Genomic DNA, 17,872 nt, shown 5'->3' on the forward strand with positions numbered 1-17,872 from the left:
CCCGAGTCACAGCACTCCTGCCACTTTGTGCCCGTTGCTTTGCTGCTCTAGTTTGGGGCATGGTAGTTTAAATTAATAAAATCAATAAATTAAATATCAATAGTATTTGAATAGAAACTATTAAATAGAAACAGTGAAGCGTATTACTATATAATTATGCGTTAGAGCTACCTAGCTACCTCAATTAAAAAAATTTGAATTCCCTACCACTATATCCAAAAACAATGGCTACAAAAATGGAACGAAATAACGGTTTTACCTATCGTAAGTAAAATCCACAAAAACTCTTTATCTAAATTAAAAATAAAAAATAACCAGCGTAACTATAACTATATGACTACGTATTAAGTACAATATAAAATAACAATCATGTAAATAACAGGTAAACACTTATCGTTTTTGCAGAGCCTGTAACTGACAGCTGTAACTTTTAAAGAGATTCAGCGCCCTCTCAGATTCAGTGTTTAAATTCTATACAGTGAGACCAACTGATGATGTTACCAACAGCAAATTCAAAATGGAAAGCATTCAAAGAACTTATCTTGGAAGCTACTAGGCTTTATATACCAACTAAGAAATATTGTTCAAGGTTTAGGCCTAAGTGGATGTCAGATGAACTAATGAGACATATGGCAGAGAAGAAAAATGCATGGGATACATACAAATTAACCCGTGACACAGAAGCCTATGATAGATACAAGTTGATCTGTAACCAAGTTACAAAGGAGGTTAGGCAGGCGAAGGCAGATTACGAGAAATCTTTGGCAAGGGATGCAAAGAAAAACAGCAAAGAGTTCTTTATTATGTAAACTCTAGAAGGAAGGGGATGAATCAGATTGGTCCACTTGATATCGATGGGTCAACTGTTGATGATCCTGCTCAGGTAGCTAACAAACTAAATGATTATTTTGCATCGACATTCACACATGAGGAGTTACTCAGCGAGGGGAATGCCAGAGGTATATTCAACTCGGCAGTAAGCTAGAGAATCTTGTAATAACTGAGAGTAAAGTGGAGGAGAAATTGTTGAAGATAAATACAAGAAAGGCACCTGGGGTGGATGGGATCTATCCAGTTATATTAAAGGAGGCAGCAAAGGAAGTAAGCAAACCCTTAGCCATAATTATGAGAGCTTCCTTGGACTCAGGGGAAGTACCCATGGACTGGAGATGTGCAAATGTGACCTCAATTCACAAAGGAGGATCAAAGGGCGACACAAGTAATTATAGACCTGTTAGTTTAATTTCTGTTCCAGGAAAATTAATGGAGGCACTGGTTAAAGAAGCACTGCAGGATCATCTAGACAACACTTCAGTTATAGCTCGGACACAGCATGGTTTTGTTAAGGGGAAGTCTTGCCTGACCAATTTGATTGGATACTATGATGCAGTTACAAAAGAACTGGATGCAGGGAATAACTTTGATATTATATACTTGGATCTTAGAAAGGCTTTTGATACTGTTGCACAGGGAAGACTGCTGCGCAAATTGGAGCAGTGTGGCTTGAGGGGGAGAAGACAGAGAGTGGTAATCAATGGACACTGCTCATCGTGGACTAATGTTATTAATGGAGTCCCTCAGGGTTCAATATTGGGTCCATTATTGTTTTCTGTATTTATAAATGATATTGATGATGGTATATCAAGCTTAATGTCCAAGTTTTCAGACGATACAAAGGTTGGCAGGGTTGTCAAGGACACTACTGACACTATGCTACTGCAACAGGATCTGGAAAGGTTGAGCAGATGGGCTGAGAGGTGGCAAATGAAGTTTAACATTGACAAATGTATAAGTACTACATATGGGTAGCAAAATAATTAAGTGTCCTTTGTTCCTGTTATGGAGAAGGGGGTAAAAAAAAAAAAAACTTTTTTTTTTTTTTTTTTTGTCCAAGCATACACAATAAAGATGGCTTTATGTGAAACCTCCCTGGGGGCACTTATAATAGATTTTAGGTGGCCCCAAGGAGGTTTCACATAAAAACCACCTTTAGATATATTGCAATTGCAGCATATCTAAATGTTTCTGGAAAACAGCATCAATTGAGGTACTTGATACTTGCAACCTTTGTCTTTATAGAGTATTGAGCAAGAATGAAAGTGACAAAACCCTAGAGAACACTGCACTTCAGCATTGTTGAACACTCAAATTTTATTTTCGAAAATTTAAAATTATTGATGTGAAAACAGCTATAGCGGTAACTAACAATGGAATGTAACGAAAATGCCAGATGAAAAAAGAAATTGTTGACAAATATTTGTAATGTTGCAATCATATGACAAATACTTGTATTGTTGTAATGTTACTACTGCAGGATTGTGATATTACACATTTCAACAAATGGCTACAATAAAATGGGTATTTAGGCTACTGGCTTGGATTTCTCTAACCTCTTCCACCAAGCCAAGGATGCAATTGCAATGTATCTAAAGGTGGTTTTTATGTGAAACCTCCTTGGGGTACAAGGTACACATACATTTTTTTTTATTGTGTTTTTCTAATGCAGTTCGATGAAATTCAAAAGAATGGCATTTGAATTTTGTAAATTGGTTCAAACTCAAGACATCGTACCAGTCAGTGCTTGACAAGACTGGTGGTGGGAGTGTGGGAAGTGCCTCTGGCAGAAGCTGCAGATGACAATCACTTCTGTGATTCATTTTTTGTGACAAATCAGATTTACTACACTGAAATTTTCGTAGGTACCTCCAAGGATGTTTCACATCAAAACATTTATCCATTTATATAAAGGTTCCTCTGTCAATCAACAGCAGAGGACTACACAGCTGGAAACAGAATGTTTTATCAGTTCTTCTGATGATAGCTTAAACTTCTGCCCCAATCCTTGAATGGCAAGTGGACTGCTGAAATTGACAACTCTTTAGAAATCTTGCACAGAAAAAAATGTGGAAATTATATTCTAATAAATACAACAAATATAAACAACATACCTAAGCCTTTTTTGAAAAGGGATTTGACAATTCACGGTTACCAAAGTTTAATGAAGTAAATCAATTACCACTTTTGGCATTTTTTGGAACTGATATATTTGACACCCATTCTGCCATCTAGCTGAAAATTTATCCAAATTTCCTGCTTATACTTATGCCACATGCACTTATACATGTCTGATATCATCATGAAGAAGCTCTAATCAGTCAGTACTAATTTTAAGACTTTAAAAAAGTTTTGGTCAATGATCATTTGTTTGCTAAGTGCACATACTGTCTTTTTGAGACTATCCATGGATTTGTTCAATCATATAATTATTTTCATATGTATTGTTTGTTGGTATAACTGTTGAGGCAGCATAGATCTTTGTTGTGAACCACATAATCAATTACAACTGGATTCTGCATAATGGACTTAACAATAAAGTTAACTCTATTTTATTTACTGCTGTTATTGAAGGACTGTAATTTTTAAACCTTAAAGCGTTATAGATGTAAATCCTTTCAAATTATTTTAAGTTGACCTTTAAAGTAGAACGAATAGTTACACTCATAAATACATACAATAAATTTTCTTGAAATTCCAAGAAATACTTTTACTATATGTTCATATTATGTACATACATTACATACTAATCTTTACAAACCAATAGAGGTAATGTGTAATGGCAGCTTTCGTAACAATTTATTAATTCGATAAAAACTGAAAACAAAATGTGGCGGAATCAAGTAATGATTTTTATGAAATTAAACACTATCACACCATGTTAAAGAGATAATTGCAAACTGCAACCAGCAATACTGACACGGTGCCATCTGCATATGAACAAAAATTAGAATAAGGTGAAATTTTCAAAATTAAATAAATAAAAGAAGCATATACTCACCAAGGAAAGCAGAGTAGTGCAGTTTCAATCTTAAAGTATGGCAGAACTGCTTCTGCTGGAAATACGATAAGAAACCGACTCCACTTAACCCAACAGACAAATGCATATTACCCACTAAAGAAGAAACAAAACCAAAAAAAAAAAAAAAAAATTGGAAACGTTAGGGGGAAAACACAGAGGCATCAGCCCTGTGGAAAATTACCAAACACTCTTATTTCTGTTGTGGCTTGCTAAGTGCAAAGAGAACCATGAACATCCTGAAATTTAACAGCAAAACTGCGAAGAAATTACATTAATTTGATAACTAAACACAAACTTAAAAATTAAAAGACAGAAAAAAATGTAAATAAAATAACAAAGTTAGAGAATACAACCATAAAAAGAAGAGAACAAGGTAAAGACAAAAGAAAATCCCCTCTCCTCCTTTAGTGAGTTTTAAGCAGGAGACTGTGCTGCCATGCTTTTATGTAGGCTTCTGCTTATTTATTTATTTATGAAATTTTTATTTTATTTTATTTTCATTATTGCTCATATGCATGTGGCAGTTGAAACCCTTGTCAGCATTACTGGTTTTAGTTTGCAACTATCTCTTCAACATATATAATAGTGTTCTAATCTCACAATAATCACTATTAATTCAAATTGATTTATTAACCATCTTATCAGTAATTATGAGGTGCATTTCTAGTGTTGAATTCTATATAACAATTTATTTGCACAAGCTGCCTGTTTGCTAAAATGTACATCCCTGAGGCATGTATGATACTTTTTCTATTACCGAATAATATGCTAATGATTATATCACTTCTGAGCAATTCTCATCATTTATTTATTTATTATTATTTTTTTGGGGAAGTGACTATCGAAAAGAGAGCAGCAATGTTTGTGAGTCTTCTTTCTAAAAGAAAAAACTAAATATTTTAAACTACTAGTTCCAACATTAATACTTACCTCCTGAAGCAATTCAAATGCAGAAACCAAAGCTAGTGTAAAATTAGCAATATTAACAGTTTTCAACTCATCCAAATTCTTTCTAAATTCCTAGAAAAGAGAGAAAAAAAAAAATGAAAACCATTAATTGTTCTATAATGCAGGTTTAAATCCTGTCAAAACAATATTATAGCAGGATCTTTTCACAAATAAATGAGTTAGTGATAATATTTATCACCATCTATGAGGAGAAGCAATAGCCAGACTGGGTGAAGCCATTTAAATGAAAATTTTGTCTTTCATTTTGCAACTCCTATCTGGTAAATTATCTGATCAATCACTTTCTGAAGTAACTTTTACAAAATAACACCCATGATGGCAGATTAGACACCAATGGTTGCCTGGACACATTCTGACGAGATAGATATAACTAGTGATGAGCTATAGTGGGCTCATGAGAGCCCATTATAGCTCATCACTGGTTATATCCACCTCATCAGACTATAATTCTGTAGACTATAATTTTCAGGAAATACGTATGAAGGGAGGTTGTTCCAAAAGTGATGATTGAGTGGGAGACGGCAAAGAGTGGTAATGAAAGGACACTGCTCTACGGGCACTAATGCTATTAATGGAGTCCCCCAGGGTCGGTGCTGGGCCCATTGTTGTTTTGTGTATATATCAATGATATTGATGAAGGTATATCAGGCTTAATATCCAAATTTGCAGATGATACAAAGTTAAGGAAAAGGTTGTTAATGACACTAAAGACAGTATGCTACTGCAACAGGATCTATAGGCAGATGGGCTGAGAAGTGGCAACTGAATTTAACATTGACAAATGCAAAGTACTGCATATGGGTAGCAGTAACCCAAGAGAAATGTGCCAACTGTGTGGTACTACACTCAGGGAGGTGGAAATTAGGAAGACCTGAGGGTAATTGTGCAGTCAGATATGAATTTTCTGAGCAGTGCAGATGGGCTGCCAGAGCAGGTTTTTGGAGTTTTGTGAATGATATATAGGAATTTTGTTAGCAGAGACAAGCAGGTGATTATCCCTTTGTATATGGCAACGGTCAGGCCACACCTTGAGTACTGCGTTCAGATCTGGAGGTCTCATTTTAGGAAGGATGTAGAGTTGCTGGAACGAGTACAGAGAAGGACAACAAGATTGGTGAGAGGAACAAAGGGGTGCACTTACGAAGAAAGGCTTAAGTTCTGCAAGTTGCAGCATCTGGAGACTAGGCACCTGTGAGGTGATGTGATTGAGGTGTATAAGGCCTTGAATGGTTTGAGTAGGCTGAATGCTGACAGGATACTTCTGCTTGCTCAGATTAAGAACCTGAGGGGCATAGATTCAAATTGAGGAAAGACAGTTGTAGAATAGATGTGTGGAAGCTTGCCTTTAGATATGGGTAGTTGATTTCTGGAACAGACTTCCATCTGTTGTTGTGGAAGTTGATAGCTTAAATAAAATTAAGGCTGAACTCGACAAACATCTGGAGTGACTGGATGGATGAAATGGGAAAGGTTTTTTTTGGTTGAAGCTGTATAAGCTTGCTTTCTTGCATCATATGCCTCAACTAATGCTAATGCTAAAAGGGAAGGCAACAGAAGCTGAATACCATACTAATGCAGCAGTGGGAAAGGCAGACAATGTTCCAAATTTTGACAAGTGGTCAAAGTGATATTCTGCAGATTTATAAAAGTAAAGTATATAAAGTAATTTGAAAGACTTTTTCTTGTAATACTTGTATTGTCTGATATGCCTTTTTTTTTTTTTTTTTTTTATGTGAACCCCAAACACGAGAGGTATTAGAACCTATAGTACTTAGTACCGTGCTTGGGTTGGATGTTGAGAAGACGAAAGAAGATATTTGTTGACATTGGACTTGAACTTCTGTAGATTGTAGTTTTCAGGAAATACGTATGAAGGAAGGTTGTTCCAGAAAACGGCAGTTGAATGAATAAATGAGGAAGATGAAAAGTTGGTTCTGTGGGTTTGAAGTTGGACAGTAAATGGATGTTGGCTGGTGGCGGCACGTGTTCGGACTGTTTTGAAAGAGACAGCGGGAATTATAGAAGCCAATTCAGAAGAACAGTGCCCATGAAAGTATCTGTAAAAGAGGCATGCAGCAGAAACACTGCGTCTATGAGAAAGTGAGTGGAGAGACTGTTAGAGATGAGTCATTAATTAACCTAACTGCCCTCTTCTGAATGGAATCAAGAAGCCTGAGAGAGGTTTTGGGGGCACCACCCCAGATGTGGGAACAATATTCCATGGCAGGCCGGATTTGCGGTTTATACAGAGTGAGCAGCTGTTTGGAAGAAAAGTAACGCCGAGAGCGAAAGAGAAAACCAAGTTTTGTAGATGCAGAGGAAGCAATATTTGTAATGTGCTTGTGCCAAGAGAGATTAGAAGTCAGGGTAATCCCCAAAAGAGATATATCCTTTTGCCTAGAAATTGGAGTGTCACTAAAGATAAGCATAGGAACAGAAGAATCCTTTTTGTGAGATATAAGATAAGACTGAGTTTTAGAAGGGTTGAAATCAACTAAGTTGTCTTTGCCCCACTGGAGAATTACCTGAAGATCGGCATTTAAGGAATTGGTAGCAGATTTTCGAGAAGTTGGAGCTGATTGAGCAGGACAAGATTTCTCAAAACAGAAAGTTGAATGCAATGTGCTATCATCGGCAAAACTATGGATAGGATTTCCAGTCAATGCAAGAAGGTCATTGATATACAAGAGGAAAAGAGTGGGGGAAAGAACTGAACCTTGGGGGACACCAGCATTAGTGGAGAAGTTAGAAGACAGAGAGCCATCTACCATCACCCTCAGTGAGCGATCAGAGAGAAAACTGGATAACCAATTACTAAAAACAGTTGGCAAACCATAAGATGGAAGCTTGTTTAGAAGACCTGTATGCCAAACACGATCAAAAGCCTTTGAGATGTCAAGAGCAACTACTTTTGTTTCACCGAACCTTTCCATTGAAGTAGTCCATAAGTGGGTAACATAAGCCAGGATATCACCAGTGGATTGACACTGACGGAATCCATACTGGTGATTTTATGTACACTCACCTAGTCAAGCAGTTGTATAGGGAGTGAAATCAAAATGAATAATAATAATAATATGGAGTATCCTCTGTGACTGCTATGACAGTTTGTCAGCGAATCTGGTGAATCTGCATATTTTATTAGCAAGAATGTGTGGAACTGCGGAATGAAAAATTTTTTGAAGCTGTTGTACAAAATAATATCCTTTTTTTTTTTTGATAATATGCACTTTTGCCACCTGTGATGGGTCACTCACAGAATTTTTTAGCATCAACTAACTAATTTATGGTGTCTAGCATTAGAAAACGTTTAGACAATCCTTTCTCACTTGAGACACACTTGGAGTAAAAGGTTAAAAGGAACAATATTCACAGCACAGCTAAAGAATGATTGTCATTGAACTTAATGGAATTTTTCCTAATTTCACAGCGCACCAAAGTTTCAGAGCACACTGGTTAGAAATCCCTGGTATAAGTTTGTTTCCTTGCAAATGATGCAAGGAAGTAAACTAACATTACATCAGTCAAAAACAAAATAATATTAAAATAAAATAACCCCGCAATCAAACATAAATCATAATTTACCTATCACTTAAAAGTAACTATCCAATTCACCTTGAATATTATCAGCCTCTACTTCAGCTATCTTGGGAGAAAACTTATCCATTGATCAACAAAACCCTGCCTGAAGTGAATTTTATAATATTCTGGCCTCCTGCTGCTTTCCAAAATTTTATATTCATGTCCTCTTGTTGCATTGAGTTTACTCTGTGATTACAGCCTGTGTAACTGCTAAATATGCTAAAGCCATTGTATTTTGTCCATCTTCTAAACTGCAGCAATATTGAAGTACAAACAAAAAATTTACTTATTATTATTATATTTGTTGTGTTTTACTTAATTTGCAATATTTATCTTATTTCAGCTAGGAACTTGCTAAAAACCCCCAGGGGCTCACATCTGGTGAGTATGGGCTTCGCACGCCCAGGGTCTTGAGCTGGATATCATCATTCTTCTCTTTCTTGGTGATTTCCTACTATTTCTGACTCTCTCTCTCTCTCTCTCTCTCTCTCTCTCAGGGGTAACTCAGAAATTTTTTTTTTTTTTTTTGGCTGGTGCAGCAAAAGCCTTAGGCTTCCTTGCACCATATGGATAATAATAATAATAATAAAACGGCAGTTGAATGAATAAACGAGGAAGATGAAAAGTTGGCTCTGTGAATTTGAAGCTGAACAGTAAATGGATGTTGGCTGGTGGCAGCATGTGTTCAGACTTTTGAAAGAGAGAGCTGGAATTATAGAAGCCAATTCAGAATAACAGTGCCCATGGAAGTATCTGTAGAAAAGGCATGCAGCAGAAACAGTAAGTCTATGAGACAGCGACTGGAGAGACTCTGTTAGAGAGGAGTCGTTAATTAACCTAACTGCCCTCTTCTGAATGGAATCTAGGAGCCTGAGATTCCAGGCTCCTAGATGTAGGAGCAATGTGGGAACAGATGTGGGAACAATATTCCATGGTAGGGCTGATTTGCGATTTGTACAGAGTGAACAGCTGTTTGGAAGAAAAGTAATGCCGAGAGCGAAAGAGAACACAAAGTTTTTTAGATGCAGAGGAAGCAATATTTGTAATGTGCCAAGAGAGATTAGAAGTCAGGGTAATCCCCAAAAGAGATATCTTGTTTTGCCTAGAAATCGGAGTGTCACCAAAGATAAGCATAAGAGCAGAAGAATCCTTTTTGTGAGATATAAGACAAGACTGAGTTTTAGAAGGGTTGAAATCAACTAAGTTGTCTTTGCCCCACTGGAGAATTACCTGGAGATTAGCATTTAAGGAATTGGTAGCAGATATTTGAGAAGTTGAAGCTGATTGAGCAGAGTAAGGTTTCTCAAAATGGAAAGTGGAATGCAATGTACTATTATCGGCAAAACTATGGATAGGATTTCCAGTCAATGGAAGGAGGTCATTAATATACAGGAGGAAAAGAGTGGGGGAAAGAACTGAACCTTGGGGGACACCAGCATTAGTGGAAAAGTTAGAAGACAGAGAGCCATCCACCATCACCCTCAGTGAGCGATCAGAGAGAAAACTGGATAACCAAGTACAAAAAAACAGTTGGCAAACCATAAGATGGATACTTGTTTAGAAGACCTTTATGCCAAACACGATCAAAAGCTTTTGAAATGTCAAGGGCAAATGCTTGTGTTCCATTGAATTTGTCCATAAAAGAGTAACATAAGCAAGAATATCACCAGTGGATCGACTCTGATGGAATCCATACTGGTGATCGTTGATCAGATGGAAGGTTTCTAGGTAGTTTAAGAGTTGGCGGTTAATTGATTTCTCCATTACTTTAGAAAGAGTAGAAGTAATTGCAATGGGACGATAATTGGATGGGAGGGATTTGTCACCCTTTTTAGGAACTGACTGGATATGAGCAAATTTCCAAGCAGAAGGAAAAACACCTTTGGAATAAGAAAGTGAAAAAAATGCGGCAAAGAACAGGAGTTAAGTCAGGAGCACAGGTTTTGAGAACAAGTGGAGAAATACCATCAGGACCTGGAGTTCTCTTATCATCAAGATTCGTCAAAACCCTTCTGACATCCTTTTGACGGAAGACCACAGGAGGCATTGAATGGAGCATGCTACGAACGGTGGGATGTGTTTTACAAAGATCTTTAATACTTGAGTTGGAAGAAAAATGGGATGCTAGCAGGTCAGCTTTATCCTCGGCCGAAGTGACAACAGAGCCATCTGGTTTTTACAGAGGTGGGAGCAGAGATGGGCAAAAGTTGCGGCCAATAGAGACCAGAATGCTCGGCTACCATTTGGGCAAGAAGCAAGTTTTCTACTCTTAGCCTGTTCAAAATCTAGTTTGGACTGATTAATAACTGCTTTACAATTGTTGCGAGATTTGGTGTAGGCAGAAAATAAAACTGAAGAATTGGAAACAAGCCAATTACAATATGGGACAATCTTCTCTTGAACAGCCTTAGCACACTTATTGGAAAACCAATGTTTAGATAAAGGACAAGATTTTAAAGTGAAGTGTGGAATAAAGGATTCCATTCCCACAACAATAATTTCACTGACACGATCTGAGCAAACATTGACATCAGGAGTTTTGAAACAGTAATTCGACCAAGGGAAAGAAGAAAAGAAATATCGCAGGCCATCCCATTTTGCACTCTTGTAATGTCAAACAATACGAGGTTGGGAATAGCCATGAGATAAAGGCTCCATTGGAGAAGACACAATCATCAAGTTGTGATCCTTGATTGGTCCTTGAGGTGCCTCAAGGACCACTCACTTCGACCATGTACTTAGAATGATTATTTGTGAGAAAAAAATCAAGTGTGCTGACTGTATGATTAGGATTGTCCGGTATTCTTGTAGGTAAATGAACAATCTGTGCAAGGTCATTAGTAATTGCAAAAGCCTCAGCATCTCGACCAGCTGGGTCAGTTTGACTAGCAAACAGAAGCCAGCTGGAATTGTGAACATTAAAATCACCAAGGAAAATTACCTCACTGTTAGGAAAGTTGGACTGGGGAAAGTCAAGTTGCAAAGAGAGGAATTCAAAGAGCTTGAACGGATTAGCAGAGACAACAGATGAATTTGACACAGTGAGGTAGAGAGATTTTAAGCCAGAGAAGATCGAAAAGAGGAGATTCCAATTTACCAAGTTTCTGATAGGGAATATCGGAACGGACATATGCAGAAGTACCAGCTTTGAGCTGACAGGAATCATACAGCAAATAGTTTTGGCAACTGAGATGAGCAGTAGTTGAATCAACCGATAACTGAAATTCTGTCAGGGGTCAAGGTGTGGCACCCACACCTCGACCCCTGCTTACGTTGGTTCACACCTGGGTGGCCACCTACTGTGTGCTTGTACATGGAGTTATACCCAGGATTACTAACAGTCCCACCATCGTGAAAGGTGCAAGCAGAGTATTTGCCATAAACGATGTCCATTTCCATTTGCAGATAGGCTTATCTGCAAGTGGAAATGGACATCGTTGAGATTAGAATTGAGACCACATATATTTGTGAAATGAACTAGGAAGTGTTTGGGAGGTTTAGATCTTTTTGCAGATAAACTTACTCTATTAATTTGACAATTCATGGTGTATTCAATAATAAGAAAAAGTGGGGGGGACATCTGTATGAAGTAATGAAATTTTTTGGATATGGCATCAACATGGTAAGAATATACCCAGATCCGTGACATAACCTAGCTTTGACAATGCCCTACCCCAGCATACACACTACTCGAACTCCCTCCAGTCACTAGCTGGCAGAGCAGAGGTAGCAAAGATTAAACACTAGCTGATTCGGAAGACTCTCAAAGAGTTACCAATAGGTTCGATCCGGTGTACTAAGTAGCAGCTCGCCTGCAAACACTGTTTTTAGAGCTTCAAAATGTAAGGAAGATTGGATCTCTCCATGATCTTCATCATAACCTCAAAAGTCATTAGTCATACTGCATGATGGAAGAGATGGGAAAGGGTTGACCAGAACTTAGCTCTGGAGACTAAACATGGATTCCACCCTTTTAAGCCTCCAATAAACAAAGTGGTGGTATTGCATTGGTTGATGAGAGTCATCTACCACCTAGTATTGCCTGGTAACACAGAGGGGCGGCATTCCTCCATGTGGTGTGGATGCCACACTTCGACCCCTGCTTATGTTGGTTCACGCTTGGGTGGTCACCCACCTTGTGCTTTTGCATGGAGGTTATACTCAGGATTACTAACAGTCCCACCATCGTAAAGGTGCAAGCAGAGGATTTGGCTGTTACAGACTGTCTGGACTTTGCCAAAATTGGGTCCTCTTCACTTGAATGTCAACAGAATATCAGTTTCATCAGCGTTTTAGTCTCCCAGGTAGCAAGTTCAGCTTGTGTGGTATATCTGAGAGAATGTCTGTGACAACTTCAAGGAACTATTACACTATTTACACTTACAGCCTGCAAAACCCCATGTACCTTTTCTAACAGAATCACAATTATCAGTTGATTCAACAACTGCTCATCTCACTTGTCCGAATTATTCGCTGTATGATCCCTTTTGCATCAAAGGTGGTTCTTGTGCATATGTCCATTCTGATATTTCCTGTCAGAGAATTAGTAATTTGGAACCTCTCTTTTCAATCTTCTCTGGCTTAAAATCTCTCTACCACATTGTGTGAAATTCATCTGTTGCCTCTATCGTTCTCCCAACTCCACTAATCAATTAGAACTCTCTGACATTCTCTCTTTGAAACTTCCTCCAGTACAACTTTCCTAACAGTGAGGTAATTTTTTTCCTTGGTGATTTTAATGTTCACAACTCCAGCTAGCTTCCATTTTCTAGTCATAAGGACCCAGCTGGTTGAGATGCTGAGGCATTTGCAATTACTACTGACCTCTCACAGATTGTTCATTTACCTACCAGAATACCAGACAATCCTAATCACAGAGCCAACACGCTTGAACTTTTTCTCACACACAACCCCCCTCTAAGTACAAGGTCGAGGTGAGTGGTCCTCTAGGCACCTCAGATCACAACTTGGTGATGTTCTCTTCTCCAATGGAGCATTTCCCTCATGGCCATTCCCAACCCATGTTGTTTGGCATTACAAGAATTCACAATGGGATGATCTGCAAGATTTCTTTTCTTCTTTTCCTGGTCTGATTACTGTTTCAAAACTTCTGATGTCAATGTTTGCTTAGATTGCATTAGTGACATTATTCTTGTAGGGATGCAATCCTTTATTTCACACTCCACCTTAAAATCTTGTCATTTATCTAAATCTTGGTTTTCCAATAAATGTGTTAAGGCTGTTCAAGAGAAGAATGTTGGATATTGTAATTGGCTTGTTTCCAAATCTTCAGTTTCATTTTCTGTCTGCACTAAGCTCACAACAATTGTAGTGCAGTTATTAATCAGTTCAAAGTAGATTTCAAAACAAACTAAGAGTACAAAACTTGCTTCTTGTCCAAATGGTAGCTGAGCCTTATAGTCTCTAGCCAAAACTATTGGCCACAACTTTTGCACATCTCTGTCCCCACCTCTGTCAAAACCAGATGGTGTCCTATTGCCACTTCAGCCAAGGATAAAGCACACCTGCTAGCATCTTCTTTTGATTCCAACTTGGGTATTAATGATCTTGGTAAACCATCTTACACCATTCCCAGTATGCTTCATTCAATGTTCCTGTGGTCTTCTGTCAAAAGGACATCAGAAGGATTTTGAACAATCTTTATGCTAAGGAAGCTTCAGTGTCTGATGGTATTTCTCCACTTGTTCTGAAAACCTGAATTTAATCCTGTTCTGTGTTGCCTTTTTTCACTCTCTTATTCCAAAGCTGTTTTTCCTTCTGCTTGAAATTTGCTCATATCCAACCAGTTCCTAAAAATGGTAACAAATTCCTCCCAACCAATTATCATCCCATTGCAATTACTTTTACTCTTTCTAAAGTAATGGACAAATGAATTTACTGCCAACTATCTAGAAACTTTCCATCTGATCAATGATCGCCAGTGTGGATTCCATCAGCATCAATCCACTGGTGATATTCTGCCTTATATTACCCATCTTTGTACAAATTCAATGGAAAAGTTTGGTGAAAGTCAAGCAGTTGCTCTTGACATTTCGAAGGCTTTTTATCATGTTTGGCACAAAGTTCTCCTAAATAAGCTTCTATTTTATGATTTACCAACCATTTTTTGTAATTGCGTATCCAGTTTTCTCTCTGACCACACACTGCTGATGATGGTAGATGGTTCTCCTATTTCTATCTTCTCCACTAATGCTGGTGTTTCCCAAGGTACAGTTCTTTCTCCCAATCTTTCCCTCTTGTATATTAATGACCATATTCCATTGACCAGAAATCCTATCTGTAGTTTTATGATGATAGCACATTGCATTCCACCTTCCAGTTGGAAAAACCTTGCCCTGCTCAAACAGCTTCAACTTCTTGAATATCCTCTACCAATTCCTTAAATGTTGATCTCCAGATAATTCTTCAGTGGGGCAAAGACAACTTAGTTGATTTCAATCGTTCTAAATCTTAGCCCTGTCAAATATCTCTCAAAAAGGATTATTCTGTTCCTATGCTTATCTTTGATGATATGCTGATTTCTTGGTGAGGTCATATATCCATCTTGTGGATTACCCTGACTTCTAACAAGATCCTGACAAGATCATATATCTCTATTGGGGATTATCCTGACAAGATCATGTATCTCTATTGGGGATTATCCTGACAAGATCATATATCTCTATTGGGGATTATCCTGACTTCTAATCTCTCTTGGCATATGCACATTTCAAATACTGTTTCCTCTGCATCTAATAAACTGGGTTTTCTCTTTTGCTCTCAGTGTTACTTCTCTTCCAAGCAGCTGTTCACTTCATACATATCGCAAATCTGACTACCATAGAATATTGTTCCCACATCTGGGGTGGTGCCCCCAAAACCTCTCTCAGGCTTCTAGAGCCCATTCAAAAGAAGGGAGTTAGGTTAATTAATGGCTCGTCTCTAACAGAGTCTCTCACACTCTGTCTCATAGACATTCTGTTTCTGCTGCATGCCTTTTCTATAGATACTTCCATGGGCACTGTTCTTCTGAATTGGATTCTATGATTCCTGCTCTCTCTCCCTCCCTCCCTCCCTAAGCAGTCCACACACATGCCAATACTACTCAACATCCTTTTACTGTCCAATTTCAAATTCACAGAACTAATTTTTCTTTTTCATCATTTATTCATTCAACTTATATACCATGCATGATAGAGGTGTATAAAGCCTTGAATGGTTTGAGCATGCTCAATGCTGATGGGATTCTTCCTCTAGCTCAGAATAATCACCTGAGAGGGCATAAATTCAAATTGAGGAAAGACAGATGTAGGATAGACGTGCGAAAATTTGCCTTTAGCCAGCGGGTGGTTGGTTGGTGGAACAGACTTCCATCCCTTGTGGTGGAGGTTGATAGCCTAAATAAGTTTAAGGCTCAGCTGGACAGGTATTTTGAACGAACAGAGGGGTGAAGTGGAAGTGGGTTTTTTTTTGTTTTTTTTTTGGCTGATGCTGCATAAGCTTGCTTTCTTGCAACAAATGCCTCTACTAATGCTAATATTAAACTTCCATTTTCTGGAACAACCTTCTCTTATACGTATTTCCTGATAATTGCAATCTACAAATGTTCAAGTCTAACATCAACAAATATCTTCTTTCTTTCTTTCTTCTCAACCTCTAACCCATGCATGGTACTAAGTACTATAGTTTCTAATACCTCTCTCGTTTGGGGTTTTCATTAAAAAAAAAAAAAAAACTTAAATGCAACCATTCCTACCCCTTTATCAAGTATATATACAGTGAGATCTCAGAACTGTCTAGTGTCAGCAATGCTAATAAGCATGGAACGAGCTAGCCCTGGTACACATCTGATGACACAACTTGCAACAAGTAATTGTGTCATCAGATGTATATCAGGGGGAGCTCATTCCACACTAATGTTGTTATCAGCGCTGTTGACACTGGATGGTTCTGTAATCTCCCTGTTCATGGCCATCTTCCTTGTTCGACTTTGAGCAGGCATCTGCTCCAAATGCCATTTAACGTATTTGTGCTGCTTTTAGCAGAATCTGGAACCATACGTTTTATCTCCATAGACTTAAAATGGGTTTCCCACATTTTGTGAACTATGCATCAGACAAATAAATGGATATTATCCCTGTGATCAGGAGCTCCGAAAACCCCCAGATGAAAGTAGTACGGGACTCTTAGGACTATTTTTGTCATGACTGATTTTCTTCTACCGCTATCCTGCTAGAAAATAACCCACATTTTTGCCAGGCTATAAGTCTGGAACAAATCAACAGACTGTGACGTATCTTGCATCATTTTTATATCCCCATGAGCTCCCCTTTCACTTTAAATAGGCCAGGTTTCAATTATCCAAAAAACTTCAGTAATCTGAAAATTCCTTATTTCTTATCATACTCCAAAATGCAGACCAGTGAAGTATAGAGGATGGACTCAGACAGGCTTGTCACTATTCACCATGCCAGTCAAGCTTCAGTGTGGACAAATATATCAATCTTTGTGGACCCGTCAGTTCTAAGCCCCATGCATGGTTCCCACTGACAAGCTCAAGAGCAGTCTCCACCTTCCTCTGCTTCTGCTGCGGAAGTGATTTTTTTAAAAGGTGACACATCAACATGCTGAAGATCTTTGTATATCAGATGGAGCAACACTTGAACAAGTTATGACCATCAGGTCTGAACTGTAAGAATTTGTCGCACAGAAAACAAATAAGATTACATCTAATGCCCGCACCAAGATCATAAATACCTGGTACAAGATGGAGACCACATATTTATATTTTATTAAACCTCCACATGTAAACAAAACGAGCGGTTTAAAGCTCAGATAGATTTGCTAAGCAAAGAGCAGAAACAACAAAGTGATATGCCACAGACCTCCACTCTTTCGCTGAGAACCTTAGCCAAAGTTCCAATACAGCCCAAACCTCAAGAGAAGGTGACTGTCACCAGACCTCAGAGCCTTGTAATCATCAAGCCTAGTGAAGACACCCCTTGGACTCCAGCAAAGCAGTGAAGCAAGCTATCACTTCTAAGCTAAAAACACAGCTTCAAACAAATAAGGAATATACATAAGACCAGGAATCTAGACGCAATTATAGAAACTGCCAACCAGAGAGGAAGCAAAATCTGTACTGGAGAATTTCGTACCATCAACTGGGCTAAAAGCAGAGCCCTCAAAGAAGAAGGGCCTGTCGATGTAGAGAAGATTCACTCCCCAAAAGACCTGTTAGAACTTTATCAATGCAATCTCCAGAGCTATTCTGACAGGAAAGATGGCCAGCAAGAAGTTAACATTAAATATTTCACTAAGGCCAAAAGTGAGCTCTGGCATTGAGTTGGGCCTCTGAGAACTTGATGATTCCCTCATTTTATTACCTTCAAGGGCATCTATCCGACTCTTCAAACTCTTATAAGCGCCCATCAGAATGCTGAGATGGCACCTAATTTCTTGACA

General features: G+C 38.3%; 1 protein-coding gene across 6 annotated transcripts in view; it reads right to left on the reverse strand.

Annotated features, from left to right (window-relative positions):
- LOC150091205 (voltage-dependent calcium channel subunit alpha-2/delta-3-like) overlaps nt 1-17,872 on the reverse strand; it is a 1,918,419-nt gene that overhangs the window by 1,228,647 nt on the left and 671,900 nt on the right. For all 6 annotated transcript variants that reach the window (XM_090374703.1, XM_090374689.1, XM_090374699.1 and 3 more), the window contains exon 10: nt 4,787-4,876. In XM_090374703.1, coding sequence (XP_090230829.1) covers nt 4,787-4,876 — 90 coding nt within the window. The remainder of the gene's footprint in view (nt 1-4,786; nt 4,877-17,872) is intronic.

Source organism: Mastigoproctus giganteus, chromosome 1, assembly GCF_048544385.1.
Source record: "Mastigoproctus giganteus isolate SK-2022 chromosome 1, ASM4854438v1, whole genome shotgun sequence".
NCBI lineage: Eukaryota > Metazoa > Arthropoda > Arachnida > Uropygi > Thelyphonidae > Mastigoproctus > Mastigoproctus giganteus.